Genomic DNA, 13,555 nt, shown 5'->3' on the forward strand with positions numbered 1-13,555 from the left:
AGATGACTGAGCTTCGCCTACTCAAACCTGTAATTGGTTGGAAGAGACGCCTGTTTGTACCACACTCTCAGCGCTCGTTTCTCTTCTCCGTTTCAAACCTCAGCAGACCGTCTGTGAGGATGTGGAATCTGTGGGAGGAGACTCGTCCGTGAGAGATGAGTCACCAGTCTTCTCCATTCAACAAACACTCAAACAAGTCATCTCTGGAGGCAATAACAAGATCGGGGTATTTTGTGTCATATTTTGTAAAAGCAGCTTGTTATTTTTCGTTTATTACGTGAAATACAGCTGGTTATTTTCCATTAGGTGAAATGCTTTTTTCAGTCAGGGATGGTGTCCAGTTTAAGTCATGGCTGCACCAGGCGACTGTGTCTCCAGAGAGGGTCGTCCACTGACCGATTCCCGGCTCCTCCTTTCCGCATGTCGAAGTGTCCTTGAGCGAGACACTGAACCCCAAATTGCTCCCAATGAGCAGGCTAGCACCTCGCATGGCAGCTGCCGCCATTGGTGTGCGAATGTGTGTGTGTGAATGGGTGAATGAGAGGCCGTTGTAAAGTGCTTAGGGGGGGGGGGGGGGTGCTACATAAATGCAGTCTATTTAACATTTACCGTGTACCAGGAGGAGCCAGCCGGATCATGTTCATCTGGAGGTCCCAGGAAGGCCAAGCCCAGAGGTAGTTGTGTTGTGTTGTTGTGTTGTGTGTGACCTGGTATTGTGAATACGATATGTGTAGGGATTGAGGTGTTGTGTAACACAGGCCTCGACCGTACCTGGTGGATAGTACACAGTAGTGCAGGTTGTTTGGTCTTTCTCTCAGTGTGTCTCTCTCCTCCCTCTCTCTCTTTCTCTCTCCTCCCTGTGTTTTAACCCTGCCTAGTCTCTTTCTCTCTCTCTCTTTCACTCTCTCTCTCTCTCTCTCTCTCTTTCTCTCTCTCTCTCTCTCACTCTCTCTCTCTCTTTCACTCTCTCTTTCACTCTCTCTCTCTCTCTCTCTCTCTCTCTCTCTTTCACTCTCTCTCTTTCACTCTCTCTCTCTCTCCGGTCATGCCTCTGTGCCAGGGCTGTGCCAGGCCTACACATGTCCCTCCCCCACCTGCATATAGATCACCCATAATCCCTCAGTGGGTCCTGGGGATCCAGGAGGGTCCGGGGGGCCGGGCGTCTGTCCGGCCGGAGGATGGGGGGAGCAGAGAGAGAGGGAGGGAGGAGAGGAGGAGGGGGGTTGGGGGGAGAGCTCTTTTTTTTTTCGCCTGGGCTGGCTTCTCTTCTAAGAACCCAAACCCCTTTTTGCGTTGTGGGCCTGCTGGAAAAGCCACTTGAAAAGCCCCATAATGCCTGCCGAGGTGTGTGTGTGTGTGTGTGTGTGTGTGTGTGTGTGTGTGTGTGTGTGTGTGTGTGTGTGTGTGTGTGTGTGTGTGTGTGTGTGTGTGTGTGTGTGTGTGTGTGTGTGTGTGTGTGTGTGTGTGTGTGTGTGTGTGGCATGCACGCACACGCATGTACGTATGTGTGAAAGACCTGGTTGATATATTGTCTCCCTTTCATCTCTCCCTCCTCCCTCTCTCCCTCCTCTCTCTCTCCCTTCCTCTCTCTCTCCCTTCCTCTCTCTCTCCATGGCTGTATAGTTGACTGGTAACCAAACCTACCTTTAACTGCTGGTCTAGGGCTCAGAGCTCATTAGAATATCTATTAGGGCCATGTCAGGGTAAGCTGATCCTAGATCTGCTGTCTGCCCCAGAGGAGAGACCTGTCTGTCTGCTCCAGGGGAGGGGGGAGAGAGGGGGGGGGGGGAGAGAGGGAGAGAGAGAGGAGAGAGAGAGGGAGAGAGAGAGAGGGGGGAGAGAGAGAGAGGGGGGAGAGGGGAGAGAGAGAGAGAGAGAGGGAGAGAGAGAGAGAGAGAGAGATGCGTGCCTGGACCCAAGACTGAACAGCTGATTGACCCAGGGTTGACTTCTATAAAATAATCCTATTCAGGTTCCAGATGGAGCACTTTTTAGGTCATAAAAAAACATTTAGGGTTCCGAACAACACCTTTTATGGAACTGAAAAGGGTTCTATCCAGGACCTTAGGTTTCAGACGGTCGGCCCTGAGAATTCCAGGTACAGCAGCTCCAGTTCCGCTCTGCATGTGTGTGAGGTGGAACCCACGGTTCTGTGTGCCGGTACCGTAGCCTGCGTCTCCTCAGGGATTCAGACTGTAGCAGTTTGCTGTTATGTTATATACAGTGTGTATTACTGGTATGTAATGTTGTGAGTTATTACATTAGTAGTGTTATCTCTCAGGTTATAATCATGTCTTTCTGTCTTTTGGTTGTTGAGTACAGAGTTATATCACTCCTGCTCCAGACCTCACCACTCTGACTAGAGGCTACCATGTTACACAAACGCCTGTTAATCTGTGAGTTGTTGGCACAGGGTTGAAATGGTACATATTTTCAGAGGTATTTATGTCCAGCTCTCTCTGCATTACGGCCTAATCTGCTGTAATACGCAGGGCAATGTCCACTCTGTCATACTCTGCCTTGCTAGGCCCTGTCCTGCTATACTCTGCTGTAATATGTTAGGCAATGTCCACTCTGTTATACTCTGCCCTGTCCTGCTATGTTCTGCTGTAAGAGAGCTGGGCAATGTCCACTCTGTTATACTCTGCCATAGTAGGCCCTGCCCTGCTATATGATGCTCTGCTGTAGTCTGCCCAGCTGTCGGCCCTGCTGTATCTGCTCTGATTGGTGGGGTTCAGACAGTCTGAGTGTATACAGGAAGCTGTGGCCAGAGACGGTTAGGAATACATCCTGTGTGGACGTGAGTCGAAGGGAGCGTGTGGAAAGACCAGGTGTTAAGACTGGCACGGCTCACAGAGATGTGTCTGGACACGCTGCTCACCGCTGCTCCGCTGTCAGGCCTTGAGGGGAGTCCCAGGGTGGGTGGAGGGGTGGAGGGGAGTCCCAGGCCGGGTGGAGGGGTGGAGGGGAGTCCCAGGGTGGGTGGAGGGTAGTCCCAGGGTGGGTGGAGGGGTGGAGGGGAGTCCCAGGGTGGGTGGAGGGGAGTCCCAGGGTGGGTGGAGGGGAGTCCCAGGGTGGGTGGAGGGGTGGAGGGGAGTCCCAGGGTGGGTGGAGGGGTGGAGGGGAGTCCCAGGGTGGGTGGAGGGGAGTTCCAGGGTGGGTGGAGGGGAGTCCCAGGGTGGGTGGAGGGGAGTCCCAGGGTGGGTGGAGGGGAGTTCCAGGGTGGGTGGAGGGGAGTCCCAGGGTGGGTGGAGGGGAGTCCCAGGGTGGGTGGAGGGGTGTCCCTGGGGAGTCCCAGGCTGGGTGGAAGAGCTGCTGTCCAGAAAGCCACTGTTATGTAACGAAAAGGTATCGCACACCAAGGTACTCTTGTGAGGTGCTGATCACTGGAAAAACTGATCATAAGAGAAAAAGAAAGTGTTGCGCACTCTGCCTCCGTACGCAATTATTTTATTGATGACGTTTCGGCCTTCGTCAGAATCAAGGCCAACAGACCGAAACGTCATCAATAAAAGAATTGCATACGGAGCCAGAGTGTGCGCCAGAAAGCCACTGTTAATACAGAACTGTAATTCTACTCCTCTAACTGGCCTCACTGGACCGAGCTGTGTCTGTGTCTGTGTGGACTAGCCTACGTCTTCATCTCCGCATGGCGAGATGAGCAGCGTTTAGGAACGGTGGATGAAGTGTGTTTCAGATGGATAGATGAGATGGATTAGATTGGATACCCCGGCCCTTACACCTGGCGTTAACGTGCGTCTCGGGCGATCCGATCACAGGTGGACACGGCTCTTAAGTACGCCAGTTCACACCTGGCGCAGACCTAGGTCACTTCACACCTGGACCACACCTGCATCAGTTCACGCCTCAGAATGCGTCTCCGCACGACCACTCGTGATCGGATTTCACTTCTCCGCTCTATACGCAAATAAACACCGATCGATCAGTTTCCGGCGTACTGACTCTTCAGACGGCGTGTACTCGACTTCATACACGAGAATCCATTTGGCCGTTTGTTGTTACATTACATTACAGTCATTTAGCAGACGCTTTTATCCAAAGCGACTAACAATAATTGCATTTAACGTAGGAAGAGCCAATGTACTACTACTTGCCAGAACTCACAAGTGCATCTTCTTTCTAAAACAAGTGACTAAGAGCATAATCTAGTGCTGAAGGCAAAGTGCAAGAATAGCAATAACAAAGCAGTTTCACAACGTCACTGACGACTTAGCACTTAGCACTACCTATTAGAGTAAGAAAATTAAACTTAGGTTTCTAGTTCAGTCTTGTTGTCACGCTTGAATATGACGCCGCTAGTGCGCGAATGAGTACGTACTTCCGCTAACGCAGAGGATATCATTTGAGTAGGGAGGTCCTTCGATGTGGCCCAGGACACGTTCACGTACACGCTGCTAAAAGAATGTGACCGTGACCGAATGTGATACGTCCCCGATGCGTGGCACAACACCTGTACCTGAGCTGTCTGTCCACTAGGGATCGGATCACCCAAGACCAGGGCTCAGTTCATTTGGGTCAGTCTTATCTTTATCGGGGTCAGTCTTTCTAAGGGTCAGTTGAGTCAGTCTTTCTGAGGGTCAGTTAAGTCAGTCTCTCTGAGGGTCAGTTGGGTCAGTCTTTCTGAGGGTCAGTTGGGTCAGTCTTTCTGAGGGTCAGTTGAGTCAGTCTTTCTGAGGGTCAGTTGAGTCAGTCTTTCTGAGGGTCAGTTGGGTCAGTCTTTCTGAGGGTTAGTTGGGTCAGTCTTTCTGAGGGTCAGTTGAGTCAGTCTTTCTGAGGGTCAGTTGGGTCAGTCTTTCTAAGGGTCAGTTGGGCCAGTCTTTCTGAGGGTCAGTGAGGGCCTGGAGTCTATGATAGTGTGTGCATGGGTTAAAGTTCAGTGTTTCCTGCCTATTCAAATGTTTTCCCATGTCTGACTGTCTGTCTGTCTGTCTGTCTGACTGACTGACTGACTGACTGACTGATGAAGTTACACCATTGGTCAGCCAGATGAAGTTATGGAGATTTATACAAATTGGTCACAATTTTGCACACCCATACACGGTCCAGCCATATACTAGGTTTTTGACCTAGGCTGCGTTCCGAATCTCGTACTTCTACTTTTTACTACCAGTACGAACTACAGCTTCCCCTAGAAAGTACGTACTTTGCACGCAGAATTGCATCCAATTGGGACACATTACCTTGTCATAACATTGTGCCTTGAAATTTGACCACATCTGTCGCAGTCCATAGACTAACATTCATCCACAGCTGGGATTCATCATAACACCTCTGGCGCAACTCACACATATGACGTTATTTCCGCTGCGCACAGCATTGTGGGTCAGCATAGCCAGAAAAGTCTGGCTTGCATACTGCAAAATACGACCAGATGTAGTACTGTAGGACATCCTGGTATTTTTGCCATACTGCATGTGGCATACTATGTATTGGGGCATACTACATCCTTTTTTGGCATACTATATAGTATGGAAGTACGCCCTCCAGAACGCAGCCCTAGTCTTGCTCGCTCCAGCTAGAACCAGACAGACTGATCTCCACACTTCACTCAATCTGTTTTTCTGCTCTCCACCAATCCCACAAGCCACTATTTGTCTGGAAAGAACTTGATAGATATAGCTGTTTTATTGTCTGTAATCGAAAAACCTGTATCAGCTTATTTGCATCTCATTTTCTTACACATCACATTTTGGGGGGGATTTGCATAATCAGCTGTATGTATCAAGTTCTTCTTACCCAGCAGATAATTATAATTATACTGTATAGTGTTTTGATGGGAAACATAAGAAAAAAGCAACTTTAGTAAACATTTAAACGGCAGCCTGGTCAGATTTGGCTCCTTGGTGAGCTTTGCTTGGCAGGAGGATAATGCGCTGACCCTCGCTGGTCCTCTCCTCCCCTGTCTATGAGAGGGCCTCTCTCGGGGGGATCGGGTGGTGTGTGAGCGAGCTATCTCTCTGACCTGGCCACACCCTCCCCCCCCCGTCTACCTGCTCCGGTGTCACATAAGCCCCGCTGCCCCAACCCCCCGCCCACAGACAATAGGCCCGGGCTGACATTACCCTGACCTAATAGAGGCCGGCGCGAGCCGTGCTTCCTAACGGGGCACCCCGCCGAAACTAGTTACGCCAAGGAGCTGGGGAGGAGAGTGAGAGAGGGGTGGGAGAGGAGGGGGATGGGAGAGGGAGAGCTTAGAAAAGTGTCTGTTTTACCCTTTCTTCCTCTCCACCCATTGGTCTTTGTGTGAGCAGAACAGTGGTGTACGGTTCAGACACATGATAGCATGTGCATGTCATGTGGCACTTTACCTGAAAAGAGGGGAAGGGGGAGGGGGGGGAGGGAGAGATCACCGTTTCCCAGCTATCTGTGGCGGTGTGATTCGAGAGACGCGAGTGTGCGCACCGCATGCTGTGCCGCCAATCTGCTAATTTGCCCGGCTGGTGGGTAGGTTTTCACACCCTCCCAGCGTCCGGTAGGCTGGCGGGTGGGTAGGTTTTCACCTGGGTTCGTTAAATAAAGGGATCCTGAGGGACGAAATGTTGCAGGTCCGGCCTTCTCCTCGTTTCTACAACTCCAGTTCCTGCTGAACCATGTTTGGTTGCGTTCTACGTTCTCTAGCACCTGCTCAACCATGGTTGGATGTGTTCTACGTTCTCTAGCACCTGCTCAACCATGGTTGGATGCGTTCTACGTTCTCTAGCACCTGCTCAACCATGTTTGGATGCGTTCTATGTTCTCTAGCACCTGCTCAACCATGTTTGGATGCGTTCTATGTTCTCTAGCACCTGCTCAACCATGTTTGGATGCGTTCTACGTTCTCTAGCACCTGCTGAACCATGTTTGGATGCGTTCTACGTTCTCTAGCGCCCGGTGAACCATGTTTGGATGCGCTGTACGATCTCCAGCTCAACTACTGTTCCACTGTCACGCCACCTCGCTGACATCGGGCCTTCTGGGTCGTCAACGTATATCGTATTGATGTTTTTATTTATTATTTTTTAACCACTGCTAACACCTCCCCTCTTTCTCTCTTTCTCTTCTCTCCCTCAGCTTTAGGTGGTGATCGTGTAGGAAGAGAGAGAGAGAGAGAGAGAAGGAAGGAAGGAAGGAAGGAAGGTGGAAATGGAACTGCCAAATCATGCCAAACAACTGCTGCTGCAGCTGAACCAGCAGAGGGCCAAGGGCTTCCTGTGTGACGTCATCATCGTGGTGGAGAACGCCCTCTTCCGCGCCCACAAGAACATCCTGGCGGCCAGCAGCATCTACTTCAAGTCCCTGGTCCTCCACGACAACCTCATCAACCTGGACACGGAGATGGTCAACCCGTCCGTGTTCCGGCAGGTGCTGGACTTCATCTACACCGGCAAGCTGTTGGCCGCCTCCCCCTCCTCCTCCTCTTCCTCCTCCTCCGATGGCGGCGCCGCCGCGAGCAGCGAGCAGAACTACAGCGCCCTGCTGACCGCCGCCAGCTACCTCCAGCTCCACGACCTCGCCGCCCTGTGCAGGAAGAAGCTGAAACGCGGCGGCGCCGGTGGCGGCGCCGGGGGGAAGTCCCTCCCGGGGAAGCCCTCTGCCCCCAGCCCCCTCAGCCGAATACGCCTCATCAACCAGCGCCGCTCCTCACCCTCCCCCGCCGCAAACGCCGCCGCCCCCGGCGGCCACAACCACTACACGCCCGCCGCCCCCTCCGATGCTGACCGGCCGCAACCCGGCGGCGACGACGACGACGGCGGCCTCCGGGACAAGCTCTCGGACGACGAGATGTTCGTCGGCGGTGCCGGGAGGAACGGTACCGGCGGCGGCGGCAGCAACGGGAACCTCAGCAGCAGCGGCGGCGAGCCGGACCTAGGGCTGGACCTGTCCAAGAAGAGCCCGCCCTCAGGGGGCGCCCTCAGCCCCCACAGCAACTCCCAGGAGTCCCCCCAATCCGCCTCAGTGTCCACCACCAACAGTGCCTCTCTGGACGACTCCTGCTCCGCCGCCCTGGCCGGCCTGGAGGCCCCGGGCCCCGAGCCCATGGAGCTCACGCCCGCCCCCCGGGCCCCCGAGGACGGCCCCCCACCTCCGCGCAAGAGCACCCGCCAGGTCGCCCGCAAGAAGGAGTGGCCCCGGAGGGAGGCGTCGGGGCTCCGGGCCGACGACAGGGAACGGCCCCTGGTCAACGGGGTGATCGTGGCGCCCAAAGATGGCCGCTCCTCAAGAGGAGGAGGAGGAGGAGGAGGAGGAGGAGGAGCGGGCAGCGGCAGCAGCTTCGCCTCCGACCAGTCGTTCCAGTGCAAGGAGGAGGAGGAGGGAGGGGAGAACGGCCAGGAGCACAGCGACGACAGCGGCCAGAGCGACGGAGAGAGCGGAGGAGGTGGTGGAGGAGGGGGAGGAGGAGGGGGCAGCCGCCACAGCGCCAACTACGTGTACCGCCAGGAGGGCTTCGAGCCGGCGTTCGGCGACAACCTGTACGTGTGCATCCCCTGTGGGAAGGGCTTCCCCAGCTCGGAGCAGCTCAACGCCCACGTGGAGACGCACACCGAGGACGAGCTCTACATCAAAGAGGAGGAGGGCGGCGGCGGCGGCGGCGGTGGCGCCTTTGTCAAGGAGGAGGAGGACGAGGAGGAGGCAGAGGACCTCTCGTCGGCGCCCGCCGCCACCACCGGCGCCGCCGCCTCCGGCTGCGCTGCCTCGGAGCCGCGCCCCTTCCGGTGCACGGTGTGCAGCAAGAGCTACAAGGACCCCGCCACGCTCCGCCAGCATGAGAAGAGCCACTGGCTGACCCGGCCGTTCCCCTGCAACATCTGCGGCAAGATGTTCACCCAGCGCGGCACCATGACGCGCCACATGCGCAGCCACCTGGGCCTCAAGCCCTTCGCATGCGAGGAATGCGGCATGCGCTTCACCCGCCAGTACCGGCTCACCGAGCACATGCGCGTCCACTCCGGGGAGAAGCCCTACGAGTGCCAGCTGTGCGGCGGCAAGTTCACGCAGCAGCGGAATCTCATCAGCCACCTCAGAATGCACACCGCGCCCTCGTAGGGGGGGGGGGGGGAGGTAGGGGCGCGCGACACCGACGCCAAAGAACTCTGGGAAAGGAAAACCGACGAAAGGAAAACACGAAACTAGCTCACTCTCTCTCTCTCTCTCTCTCTGTTTTTACATTTCTCTTGCCGTCTCAAAGAAACGCACACATGCTGTACACACACACACACACACACACTGATTCCAGTTTAGCGACCTCCTGGCTGAATGCTTGATGTCACAATTGGCCGGCGTGTTGTAGTCTCGGAGACGCGCGCGCACACACACACACACACACACACACACACACACTCCTCTCTATCTCTCTGTGACATGGCCTACCTGATCATAGACTGATCATAGACATACCTGCCCAACCCGCCAGTAAATGTGAATGTGGGTACTGCTGTTACCTCTAACCCCACCGTGCGCCCCCTCTCTCACGGGCACACACACACACACGCACACAACCTGTCTTTCCAGGATATTCTAGGGTTCTGTCATAACCAAACAGCTTTAGCTGGCGCCATGTAACCATGGTGCTGGGGGTGTAGATGTCGGGGGGGGGGTCTTCTCCATGCTTTACCTGTCATATGGAGGAGACGTCAGGGGGGGGGGGCTTTAATAATGAGTACAACTCAAACACACTCACCTCCCGGTCCTCTTCCTTCCCACAGCTGAGTTCTGGGTGGTAGAGTGGGGGAGGGGCCGCGCCCAGGGGGTACGCGTTTTACTCAAAGAACTTTTAACGTGTCTGTGAATGTTTAAACTGGAAGGTCTGGGGAGGTTTCTACTTGTGGTGGGGGGGGTTGGGGGGGGGGGGGGGGGGGCATGGGGATGGAGGAAGGGGTGTTAGTTGAATGGGAGGGAGGGGGTTGGTGTTGGCTGAACGTTGTGTTCAGTGGGTACGTTTATTTTTTGTCTGTGTACCTTTCCTCCACACATGAAAAAAAAAAAAAGATAAAAAAGCCGTCTAGGCTTGTGACCTCGCTACCTCTGAACACTCTTACCAACGCTATGGTGATAAGTTGAAAGTTCCTCTGTAATTAATTGTACAAAGTGTGTCGCTTACAGTTACTTCTCACCTAATGCTTTAACCTGCCCATCTCTCAACACAGGTTTTTGATGCTTATAGATTTTTACATGTTTAACATTGTCTTTAACTGTCGTTTTTTCCTGTCATAAAAGATAGCTTTTTGTGGGTGCTGTACTCAACCTGCCCCCCACCTCAAAAATGTACTGTAGCTTCCTTGCCTGGAGCAAATAGTGGTTAGCTAGTTAGCTAGTTAGTTAGTTTAGATGCACAGTGTTCCAAAGATCTTATGAATGTTGAGGAGACCAGAGCAGACTAACAAACGTTGCTAGAAGTTCATAACCAAAGTTGTTAAAAAAAAAAGATGTACTTAAGATATATAGCATACTAAATTATTTCACTTTTGATTTTTCTTTACTGTATAAAAAAAAGCAAATTATATTCTAGGTCCAGACAAAGAAGTCTACTGTTGTGAATCTTGACCAGTGACTCTGGAAACACGGGAATTTCTTTGTTGCTTGCAAGGAAAAGCTTGTGGTGAAAGGTGGGCTGGTGTTGATGTAAACTTTACACCTAAAGAAATGTAAAGTTTACAATGTTCCCTGAACATTTTTTTTTTCTCTTTTGTTTGTATCAAGGGTCCTTCACATCACTTTATATTCCCTGGCTTATAAACGTAGGACTTGATGACATTGTATGTGTTCTGTTAAGACCAAAAAAAGAAAAAAATATAGAAATTATAATAATCATAATTTTAATGTGAAGTTCTAAGTTTGCTTTGTTAGTTAATTTTGAGCCAGACGTGTGAAAGCTTGTATTGAAAGGGAGAGGCCAAGATGCTCTGGACAGGCCAGATCGGTAATCCGCCCCGCCCAAACTCACCACACACACCTGGCTGGCTGTGTTAGCCTCCACCACACATTCAAAAGCGTAGTATTCCATTTCAAAGGTCGTCTCTCTCTGAGCTGCTGTCCAGGGCATCTTCTGACCTCTCCCAGGTACGCTAGGAGAGCAGATCCTTCCCTACAAGCTTCTGGTTAAAGGCATTCCTCTATTGTGTTTGTTTGTTTTTATACCTGTCTTTCATTTTATTTTCCTCCAACGTCCCCACGTTGCTATGGTCTTTGAAAGGTTTGTGTTACCATGGAGATGCAGCAGATTGCAGTTGACGCAAGCTCGCTGGCGTTTGAAGGTAGCGGGGGTCCCGAACACGCTCAGCGATGGATACTTAACACCTCCTCCCTGTCGGACCTAGTATCCATCTCATATTGGTGTTTCCCTAGTGATATCGTCTCAAACGGGGGACCCACAATGCACCTTCAACCGCCGTCGGCTTGTCAACACTCGGTGCATTGCAGCGTAACGTCTGTGATGCGAACAGTGTTTTTGTACAGGAAGATCTCCAGCCATCTCTACAAGGACTTTGCAGCTGCAGTTGAACAAACATTTTGTTTGCTCGGCAAAAAAGACAGAAAATAAGTACGAACTTCAAACTGTGACCATACTACTACTACTACTACTATTACTACTACTACTCCAAACTTCAGGGATCGTTCTGCCTCTGTGAATGTAGGGTTCTCAGCTACATTTGTAAGACATAGTATTGTATCAATTTCTCTGTATTTTAATCATGGGAAAAGCAGAACACTAGTTTCATATTTAAGACAAAAAGGGGGGTACTTTTTCAACTAACACAAAGAGCCTTGACAAAAGGCAGGGCAGCTCAAACAAGTCTACTTTTAGTTAGTTAACAGAATATGTTCAGAAATAGTTGCAAAGTTGTACAAAGAACTTAAAGAAGTTACGAAGAGAAAAAGCTCATACCCAAATCCACAAACTATTTTTTAAACCAAAGCACATTTGAATGATTATGGAACCGTGTGGCTCTAAAAAGATACATATGTATTTATATCATTGTTTACATAAACAGTTTTACAGACCTCAGTGGAGGCGTGGGCCAGCCAGAGGGCAGGTTGTGTGTGTGTTTTGTGATGTTTTTACCTCAGCGGTCGCCAAAACAAAAACATAGCGTCAACCCTGCAGCTCTCTGCTGTCTAGTCTGATAGGGGGAAGGGTGATGAGGACAGGGTGCACCCCCCCCCCCCCTCCCTCTGCCAGCTGGCTCTGGGGTGACCCAGACCCCTGCCCCCTGTCCTCTGGTCTGTCTTCAGAAGGGGGTGGTGGGGGGGACGGGATGAGACGTGTCCCTGATGTATTAATCAAAGGGCATTGTTAGTCTGTGTCCCGGGGCTCTCTGTCCTGGCTCTGCTCTACCTCTGCTGCTCCTGGGCTCTCTGAGCACAGGGAGAGGGCGTGGGGTTCTAGAACGGTACCTCGTGGGGGGTGGGGTTCTAGAACTCTCTAACGGTACCTTGTGGGGGGTGGGGTTCTAGAACTCTCTAACAGTACCTTGTGGGGGATGGGGTTCTAGAACTCTTAATGGTAGCTCGTGGGGGTGAGGGGTTCTAGAACTCTTAACGGTACCTCGATGATCCGGGCGTGTTGGGGTGGTGGTGGTGGTGGTGGATGGTTGTCATGGGGATAGCTGTGACTGGGTTATCTGCACGTGAACAGGGTCTTAACTGTGAATGTTCCTTCTCATGTTTCATGTTTTTAAATGGATGATAATGGTGATTCTTACTTAGCTGCCTGTCTTCTGGAGGTAAAAACGAAACACTATCCTCTGGCTGGCCTGGCCTCATACAAAGTTGGTGCAGACACTTTTTGACAGTGTTCTTTTTTTATCATGTCTGTTCTCAGTGATGAATGTATTTATTTCCTGGCTCCTGCCCTCACCTACTGCTAGGATCCTGCTCAGCGTGTGAGTCTGGGGTTGCTGGCAGGGCCTTTTGGTTTTTTGTTTATTTTCGTTTCGTTTAAGGATTTCAAGCTGAGAATCAAAAATGAGACACAAAACAGCCATTCACCACAAATCTGTGAAGTTGACTTCTTTGGGGGAGAACTGACTGTAGTTTTGTTGTTTTTTTAAACGTTACACAGACTCGGTGATATCGGTCTATGGCATTTTATACTCTCTCTCTCTCAGCTACGACAAACACTGTCTGGATGGTTTTTATTTTGTGTTGTTCACTATTGGGTGTTTGTACCCATGTGTTTGGGTACTAAAGGATGACTCACTGATTGGCCGCACACTGGGGGAGGTGAACTTTGACCCCCTGTGTGTGTATGTAGACATGTACAGGTCACTGGCCGGTCTGTGAGGAGTATACTGTATCCTCTCTAACATGCCCTGTCTGGGTGTTGCCAAGCTCCTGCCATTTTCAAACATATTCCCCCAACCACTTTCACAGCTCAACAACACATTATCAACACCTCGCCCATCTCTCTCTCTCTCTCTCTCTCTCTCTCTCTCTCTCTCTCTCTCTCTCTCTCTCTCACACAGAATAATAGTGCTCTCCTCCTGACCTGTGTTGTACTCCTGTCTTAAACCACTCGCCGTGCCACTCATGCGCCGTACTTTTCCGTGTTTTTTCT

The 13,555-nt window shown here is 51.8% G+C and overlaps 1 protein-coding gene across 1 annotated transcript in view; it reads left to right on the plus strand.

The window, feature by feature from the left end:
- Positions 1-9,045, plus strand: part of LOC311310115 (hypermethylated in cancer 2 protein-like) — a gene marked incomplete at its 3' end in the record, with an annotated part of 17,067 nt that extends 8,022 nt beyond the window's left edge. Inside the window, exon 2 of the mRNA XM_084439530.1 lies at positions 7,072-9,045. Coding sequence (XP_084295656.1) covers positions 7,144-9,045 — 1,902 coding nt within the window. The 5' untranslated portion in view covers positions 7,072-7,143. The remainder of the gene's footprint in view (positions 1-7,071) is intronic.
- Positions 9,046-13,555: the final 4,510 nt, after the last annotated feature.

Source organism: Borostomias antarcticus (genome assembly GCF_949987555.1).
Source record: "Borostomias antarcticus genome assembly, chromosome: 6".
NCBI classification, from domain to species: Eukaryota; Metazoa; Chordata; class Actinopteri; order Stomiiformes; family Stomiidae; genus Borostomias; species Borostomias antarcticus.